A 10,232-nucleotide genomic window follows, 5' to 3' on the forward strand; every position below is an offset into this window, starting at 1 on the left:
GGGATTAGTGTATTTATACTATATTTATATAGAAAACAAACAAATCGAAAACATATTCGTGTTTTACCCATTTTTCCTATAATTCTGTTTTATTTTCTGGTACAAAATTAATTTAAAATTTAACATTTGCAACATACAATATATTATCTCGTTTATATTTTGTTTAGACTTAATGGCGCGAAATGCCCTCGACCTAACCAAGCCCACGTGATTTTCTTTGGATCGAAGCCAACATACGTAGCGATTTCTTTACGATATTGATTTTTCGCTTCGGCCAATGCTCGGCATTAAAAATAAACACGTCATATCATAACTTATATGTATTTTTAATTTATTTTTTTCTTTATCGCAAAAATATATTAATATACAATTAGCATAATATATAATTAGCATAATTTGAAAGTAAAAAAATGTTATTGTACTAATAAAATTCGTATTTAAATTTTAATCTTTCATAAAGACATCTTACTAATATTAAAAACATTGAAATCTATAGATGTTTTTTTTGGGATGTTTATTGTTTAATAAATTATACTAAACGACTGAATGTTTTTATATGAAATGAAAGAGGATGCATAGTCTGAATAAGTGATAATTATATTTATACATAGGATACACAGACTCGAATTCCTATCAAATTTCACAAATTATCTGCAAATCATTATATATTATTTCATGAGCATTATTATTATTGTTAAAATAAAAACATTCACCAACATGGGTATTTCCATATTGACATTATTAGATAGACAAGCATTTAATTCAAATTAAAACCTTGGAATATATAAATAGAGAGATTATTTTGCAATATTTTGAGAAACTTTACAAAAAGAAAAGAACTCTCGTTTGATTATAATGATTTATTTGTGTTAAGATTGATGACAATTTTTTAAATAAATATAATTATATCTATCATTAAATACTTATAAAAATTCTCCTTTATAATATTAATTTTAATCATGATTATTTTTAATTTAATTAAAGATTTTTTTTTATTTTGTAACTGTTATCTAATCATAAAGAAAAACGGTGCTTACAATGAGGGGAAAATAGAGGAAAATTCGGAAATATTTTAATGGTAACGGATGTTGCCTTTTCACCAGAGAAAAAAGATTTAAGATTACAAAGGAGTGTCGTTACCCTTTTTAATCTCAACTGTTTTAAATTGTAATCTTCCTCTGGTAAAATAAAAATAATGTCTTTTTACCAGATTTTCAGCCCAAAGTGAGATAAACTTATATAGCAAAACCTTATATGCATATAATCTATTAGATGTAGCAACTTGGTATATTAATGTATTTCTAGTTCCAGGCGTAACCTTAGTAGCGACTAAGAAAAGATTTTGTTTGTTTCGTTTAAAATATATAAACCAATATTATGAAAAGGGATTATTTGTTTTTTTTTTTTGTATATTTGTTTGTAATAAATAACTTCAAAATTACTTAACCGATTTAAAAAAATATATCAACGAGTGATGTAGAATATATTGTATTCAAGAAAAATGTTGCGAAGTGAGGATAGACCGCTATTTAATTATAAACAAATAAACACATTTATTTCTGCAAAAAAAACACCAACTATAATCGTGAATACACATACATACATGCAAACACACACACACACACACACACACACACACACACACACACACACACACACACACACACACACACACACACACACACACACACACACACACACACACACACACACACACGCAAATACCGATAATCAAAAATATATTTTGTGGACTCGACTGTTTAAGAGGAAAGTTATTTGTAGGTTCACCCTTTTGGAGTGTGTACAATATTAAAAATTATATTTCTGTATTTTTAATTTATTAATTAAATAAGAACCAGGTTTTGTACAAGCAAAAATAATACGAATTTTATTATTATATTTTTTATCATAGGCCTGGCTTATGATGAAAAATAAATAATAGTGTACTAATAACCCCCAGTATATATTACAGGTTTAAACATATAAAGATGGGTATTGTTATTAAATCTTTAGTAAATACGATATAATAACGATATAATGAATAGTTGATGAATGAATGAATACTTTTCACTCAAGATGTAACAATGTAGGTCATGGGCGTCACAGTGTACTCATATATATACTGTGCCACTATTTATATATAGAAGTAACAATTATCACTTTTCATAGGGTGATCTGTCAATTTATTGTATATAGTAAGTCATATAAAAGAAAGCATATTCATGAAACATTGTAAAAAATTTAATGTATTTTTTATATAGTCGAAGACCTTGTCGTTTAAAAATAATCCATGGCTCGGTGACGATTGCTAGATGCAGTGATCGGTTGACGGGAACCGGGAGAGCTCGTGGCATTTTTTTATACTGTGTTGACTTGTTATAAAAATATTGGTTTGAATGTGATTATTGATAGCACTCTATAGAATTAGAAACATGTGTATGATTTTACATTAAATATTTACTTGTGTAAACTTGTTTTTACAATTATAACATTGAGACGAAATCATTTTGTGTTCTATAATAAGGGTGATAAAGCATGGATTACGACAATGAAAAGTTAGCGGCTACTGTACTCCACTGGAATTACAGAGGTTTTACGGAATTTCCCCTCCAACAGCTGAGAGGGGAGGAATCAGACGTCACTGATATATACCTAAAAGATAATTTAATATCTCGTCTGCCCACTGAAATATATAGATTGCAGAACTTGGAAAGTTTGTACTTGAGCGGTAATGACATAACTGAGTTGCCGCGCGAGATATCGATGTTACGGTGTCTCAAATGCTTGGATTTAAGCGGTAATCGATTGAAGCACATCCCTGATGAGATTGGAGATGTGAGGAATTTGAAGTTTTTGATATTGGACGAAAATGAGCTGATTGAATTGCCTCTGAGGCTTGCAGAGTTGCGTGCGTTGCAATACTTATCAGTTTGTGGTAAATATTATAAATAGGTATTTATAAACATTAAGAAATATTTAAATACACTGTCGGAAATGCCGACGTCGGCAATAAAGAAACAGGTATGTAGGTACTATTTATCTGGAAAAAAAAATTATCGTCGCGTTAAGTCCCGATAGTTTACACATATTTATGTTAATTTAAAATTAACATTTAAAGAAATTCAATATATACTTATTTTATATTTATTGAATGAATAAATGAATTAAAATATCACGCCTATAATTCATACTAGGAAAGTTAGAAGCATTTATCAATTTTAATCATCTGATGTTTATATCTATTAGTTTCGATTTTACTACCTATGCTCTCAGCCACTTCTATTATAATATAATTTCCCATAAAGCTAGGACATTCTATTATAATAATGATGTTTAATGAAACTTAAAATAGCGAAGAAGGCAACAGCCCACCTGATGGTAAGTGCTAAGTGTATTCAATAGACATAAACACCATCCAACCACCATGGACATCATAAATACACTATAAAGCTCGTGATACCCTTCATGCGTTGCTATGCCTGAAGACTTCGGTGTTATACTTTCGTAAATTATTATATACTGACCCAGGTACGATGTTATAATTACACGAATTTCAACAAAATTCATTCCATTCAGTTAGTATTTGTATGATGCACGCACCGTATGCATATCACGATACATATAGGAATAGTATTAGAGTTATTTATTAGCTTTCACTTGTACGAGTGCCAGGTATTGCGAGATAATATGGACAAGAACAGAGCCCTAATGGTAGACAGTGCCCACGTTATTATGCTGTTAATATTGGTCCGTGTGATTAAATATAGCAATACATACACACACACACACACACACACACACACACACACACACACACACACATTGTTTACTATTGAATGATTTCTTTCTATACAACTATATGAATAAAAACAAGTTTATGTGATAGAAGACTATTATACAGAGTTTCGCCTTGATGATGTTATTGGATCATCCTTATTGTCTTGTTACGTTATATTATTGTTGTGTAAATTACGAGGAAATATAATTTTGTGTAAGGTATTAAAATATATTTGTAATATATTTACAAATATATTACTTTGTACAAAATTCGACTGCTTGGGTACCCCTGTCCCATTCGTGTTTCAACCGTGAAGTAGTTGTGTTAGCATGGCTGTATTTCGGTTTAAAGTGTGGGATATGGCGTGAATTTACTAGATACAGAGGAATAGCACCTGAGTCCTCAGGAATAGCAACGTATGGGGGGTATCATGGGCGAAATAGTATACTCTGTTATGTCCATGGTACTGCTCATGTCTATAGGCGACGGTTGCCACTTTCCATCAGGTGGGCCGTCAGCTTGTTTGCCATTCTAAGTTGTATAAAAAAAACATTATTAAAGTCTTGCATAATCAGAATCTGATGCAGCTGGAACTTTATTATGTTCTGAAATTCATACAACTATTATTAAATGTAACGACCTCCTTGTCGTAATGATGGACATTGAATAAATGAATGGAAAGCCTTTATTGTTTCCTTCAAAGAATGATACAAATTATAAAGATTAACAATATGTATACAAATAAAATGATATATTTAATTACATAAGATAAAGAGGTAGCAATGGATGGCCTTATCGCTAAATAGCGGTCTCTTTCAGGCAACCTAGAGGAATAATTTAAATTGTATCTGATCAAGGCGTAACAGAAATATATAAAACTAAAAAAAGGGGGAAAACGGACTAAAGATAAATTTAAACGTAATATAAACAATATGAATTAAAATATATGGTGGGCAATGCTTTGTGTAAATGGAGTCCTGGCCATAGTTTCGATTGTAGGTCGAGCCAATTCATGAAACTATTTTTCCTGAACTAGCTTGGACTAAACTTTTCTAGTTTGGGTAATCTAGCTAATGTATCCTCAGATGTTCGTGCCCTGCTTCTTTGTTTCTTAATCTGACAACAAAACGATTGGTTTGATATTGTAATATTTATTATTATGAGATGCATTAATTACACTGTGCAAAAGAAGCTGCTACAATCGTCACATAGTTAATGTTTGTTAATTAATAAACGATTCGACGTTTCTCGATTAGGTTACTTTAGATTAAAAATAATTGAATTTAGAATGTCTTTACGCTCGGCAAAGAATATGGTATTTATTAAAATTACAAAATTACTATGAGGCCAAACGACAACTAGATTCGAACTCACGACTTACGTATTTTAATTTATGAATAGAAAATAAAAATTAACATCAGTAATTACAATAGCGACCGCACACGAGCTATTTAAAATGGTGCTTTTTCATACATTTCCTGATCCAGTTACAATTTTATAGCTCGTAAAGTAAGGAAGACAGTAGTTACCGTTCCGATAACAAACTGCCAGATAAATCAACGGTTGCTTCCCCATTGATTTCACTGACCCATTTGCAAGTTGCCTAACAGTATTTAGGTGTAATCATTAAAGTTAATGTTGGGTAATTTTGATAATAGTATCCAAAATAGATTTATTTATTTTAGAAAAAAAATTTTTATATCATGGTATCAAGATTTGTGAATACATTATTCAGAAATATCCCTAGTTTATTGTAAAACAGTATTACCTATTCTTGCTAATCTTTACTAATATTATATAAAAGTGAGTTTGTTTGTTACCTAGAAAGACCTTAATTGCTTCACTAATGAGTACCCGTGTGAAATTTTGGTATACACATACTATAGTCGCTATATTAAGTCCGCTAAATGTATATATTTTCGCACTATACATTAAAATATATATATATTGATAGAGAAGGACATATATATTCCTTAACCCGGTCAGTAAACGTACAGTTAGGATAAAGAAGCCGAGGGTAAAAACTAGTATGTCAACAACTAAAACCTATAAAAAATAAAATTGTGAATATCTATAATAAAAAATTTATTATTCTAATAGTTACATTTCTGCTTTTGACATTTATAGAGATCCATATTTTGAAAATTCAATTAATTTACACTTAAATTTCATAAAATTTGTTTATTAATTCATTCTTGTTTCATGCATCGTAACTATGTGAAACTATTTTCGGGTTTTAATTTGTTTGTAAGTAGGCATACACAGTTAATATAAACTATTGTTCTGTTGTTTACTAGATTTGATGGATATTATTGTGATTTATATTTTTCAATAAGCGCTTTATCCAGTTTTTTTGTATCACAATACATATTTAAAAGAGAATACTGATTCACTGACTGATTCCTATATTAATATACAACCGATAGCACTGAATCTAGAATCTTGATATTTTGCAGACAGATTTTTTTTTATATATCAACAATATAACCCATAAAGGACTACTATAAAACTTCCAAGTTCCACGCATAGGAAGTCCTGAACAATAACTAATTAACTTATATTATAAATAAATACCTACTGATTTGAGGTTTAAACCACTGAATGATTTGATATTTGTTAATAATATTCATAACTAATAAAGACATTATTTTTCAATTTCTTCATCCTACAGTTACAGAATAGGTACTGAAACATTTTTTTATTTAAGGGTAGGTATTTTGCTATATATTATATATATATATATATATATATATATATATATATATAACGGTATACGCTGACTAGTGAGGAATGATAGGTGAAAATGAAAGGATAGGTCAGTTATCCATCATAATGAATACACCTGGAATTCAGCACGATGGTTTCCTGTTTTCCACGGAATGGTTGATTGCTAGTAATGGGTTTTGTAGTCCACATTACGAACAATCTCAAAAAACTATATTGTTTTAGTTACTGTTTTTACTAAAATATGAAGATCTACTAATTTATATATGTTATTTCAAAGTCGATTTGAACCTGCATCTTTTACGTCATATTTTTATTTTATGCTAACATATTAGTTCTCTGTAATACACGTACAAATATTTCATAGGTATTTTATACTCACAATTTATACTATATCGTGAAAATACCTGTGGTTTTATAATATCTCTGTGCTTCTCGATAGATGTTGAATAGTTTTCTTATTATTAATTATATGAGTGTAAAATATATATGTATTAATATTGTATGTTTGAAATGTATATATATATTCTGAACTATATTTTACAGATAATAAACTTCAATGGCTGCCACAGAAACCAGTATTCAATTACCATCACTGTGAATTTAGATTTTGGAGGAATATCTATTTAAAATCTATACCTTATGCTTTGTGGTATCATATGTTCCGAGGCCAGCAGACTAGGAGTCTTAATATTGGGTAAGTAATCAAATATCAATTCATGAAAGCTATAACATAGTAAAATCGTAATTGTGAGTATTTAATCTCAAAATTAAATACAATTTAAACATTTAGCCTTTTTTAGCAGTTCTCATTAAAATTAACTGTATTCATTACTTTAATAAATAGTGCAGTAAAGTGTAAATAAATAAATACTTTGTAAAATAACAAAACGTTTTAAGTCGTCTATACTACTATTGTATTATTGAATATTATCTCTGCCTATACTAATGCTCTGAGTCCAGTTGTCTTAAATGAGCACGATAATAGGGAAACTCTAAATATTTTATTGTTTTTAAATACAAATGTATGTGAATGCAGTTTCATTGCTAACATTCTGTTTAAAGAATAAAAACAATTTCGATTTTACTCTGTAAATTACTTGTGCGTAAAAAAAACAATTATTAATTTACAGTTGCCTCAAAATACCCACTTGTGACAGTATATCTGAAAATAGTAGATGTCAATTAAGGTTATATCAAGATTCGAGACAATGGGAACTCTACGTTGATAGTCCACAATACAACGTCGTACTCAAAAGCAAAGCCCACTCTCCACCAAGCCTTTTGGAAATATGCAAGAGATTATTGTATGAAATAATAAGTGATACTGCCAAAAAGAAAACTAAATTAGCTGAAGAAAATATTAATAACTTATCTGGTAGACTTCATTACTATTATAATCTTGATTATATTGAAAATAATTTTGAAGAATTCAATATAAAAAATGATGACGTAAATAAAGATATAAATAGTAACAATCCCTCGTACTTATTAAAGGAAAGGCATGTTTTTAATAGAAGTAAAGGAAATATGAAAGATTACTATGTTCCAAAAGATATAGTCGAAGATTTTTTAAATTTTCTGCCAAAATTTATAAAAATAGAATTGATTAATGGACCCATATCAAGATGTGAATATATATCCTGTAAGCGGCCTGTGTTTGATTACGTATATTATGAATTTTGTTTCGGGTAAGTGTCATTATCTAAATCTTTTTAAAATACATTTAGTTTTACATAATGATTACTTTTTATAAGTAACCATGTGTTACAGTATATATAAAAGAATAGACTTCCGTTTGGTGTAAATCTTATCTAAAAGTATAAAGGGAAAAAAAGTTCCCAAAATTATCATACATATTTTTATCTGGCAACCCCAGATTGTGGCTAAATGAAAACAGGCAGCTCGAATGCATTGCATTATATTTCAGCTCATCTTTCACTGAAACTAAATCTTATATTAATACGGTAGGGAAAAAAATAAATCGTTTATAAAACCATGAATAAATGATTTTTGAATTTGAATTTGAATTTGAATTATACCTGAAAATATCAGCAGCAGGATCATAAGCTATAACTTAAAATCTATATCGGTACTCTAAATAATCATTAGAGTGTCCTGGTTCAGTACTATGTTACCTCGAGTAACAAGTCACAAACTTCGTGAGTTCATTTCTGACCGAAACAAAAGTATGTTTGTATGTCAATTTATATTTCCGACTAGCTCTCCGGTGATAATACTGATAACAAAATAAATTAATAAACCAATCGCCGTCACCGAGTAACAATGCCACGATTCTAATATGCTTAACAAAATATGGACACTTCAAACGTTACATTTATATAACAGTAACAGTAAACTAATATCTCTAGCTATCCCATTAAAGTACTATTTGAGAAAATATTAATCTCTTTTTTTATTATTGTATTGTAAGAATAAAATAAGTTTACTTCTAACTATAATCTCAATTATAGTAGCATAAGATATATGCTATACTGTGACCTTTGTGGCGAGTAAAACATTCTATTTGCTCATATTTCGTTCACTATACATTAATTTATTGGAATTCTGCGTAGTAAAAGAGCGTTCGCGGTTCTTAGTGATATTTACTATTACCACTAATTTAGTTGGAAACTCAGATCGATACACAATCTTTTGATATATTTTGTCAAATTCGATATCATGGTATTTACTGAGTTCTGATATATTTTAATTTTGTTAAAATAACAATAGTTCGTCTGATATTTATATTACGATAAGATATTTACACTATCAACTTTAAGGTGGGATGTGATGGGTGGCATTTAGGGTCTCCGAGTGCCAAGAAGTGCGCAAAGAGCCACGCATCACTGAAAGGTCACATCAAATTAGATGTTGATACTTTTGACTTAACAGGAATTTTTGCGGTCAGAGAAACTATCTTTATCGGGTCGCGCAGCAACCCCAGTGACCTTATTTTTTGATGTCCTTACTTTTTTTATTTTTGTTATTATAAGTTACTATTTTGATACTAGGTTGGTACTTTTATTTATTGCCTGAATAGGAAGACTGTATATATATATAGCGCTAGCGTCCTATTTTTTGGTCCAAGGTTTGCCCAAAGTTGCCAGGTAGACCAATGCCGGCCCTGGATATTTAATATTAAATATACAATCTACTTATTACATTATTAAATTAGATAAAGCATCGTAGCAAAAATTCTTAACAAGATACAGTGAGGTATTTTTAAATATAAATATTTTACTTGGTTCATACTAAATATCCAACGCTAATGGAAGCACTACAGTTAATGAAAGTACAGTTTTTATCTTGTAGCTTCTATAATATATATACAAATATTAAATTGCAATATTTTCTTTGGTCAAAATAAAAGAGAAAACACCCATGTGTAAAAAATAAAAAAATATTTCGTGTTTATTAAAAAAATTATCGTGCTTGTATGACTGACTTTAAATTTGAATGGTTTTGCCATGGCAGCAAAAGCTTGTTTTACTTATAATGTTAGATAAAAAAAATATTTTTACTTACCACTATTATTTACTTATCTTTATTATTTACAGCAAAATCATATTGATTGATAACACAGAAGATATAATACTGAGCGCGGCCTTTTGTTCCAAGTCGTGCGCAGACACGTGGAAAATTGGAAAAGTGGGCTTGATACCTTGGTCGTTACTAAGAAAAAAAAGCTAAAACCTTTAGCCGATCTTTACGCTTTGTTATTAATTTT

At 29.3% G+C, this 10,232-nt stretch overlaps 1 protein-coding gene across 1 annotated transcript; it reads left to right on the plus strand.

The window, feature by feature from the left end:
- The first annotated feature begins 2,230 nt into the window (after positions 1-2,230).
- LOC113513905 (uncharacterized) lies at positions 2,231-10,232 on the plus strand. The gene is made up of 4 exons (XM_052901680.1): positions 2,231-2,935; positions 7,049-7,199; positions 7,636-8,193; positions 10,063-10,232. Exons 1-4 carry the CDS (start codon positions 2,536-2,538, stop codon positions 10,193-10,195), a joined length of 1,242 nt encoding a protein of 413 aa, XP_052757640.1. The 5' UTR covers positions 2,231-2,535; the 3' UTR covers positions 10,196-10,232.

The sequence above is a fragment of the Galleria mellonella genome, unplaced genomic scaffold (genome assembly GCF_026898425.1).
Source record: "Galleria mellonella isolate WM207_F2 unplaced genomic scaffold, CSIRO_AGI_GalMel_v1 utg788, whole genome shotgun sequence".
NCBI lineage: Eukaryota > Metazoa > Arthropoda > Insecta > Lepidoptera > Pyralidae > Galleria > Galleria mellonella.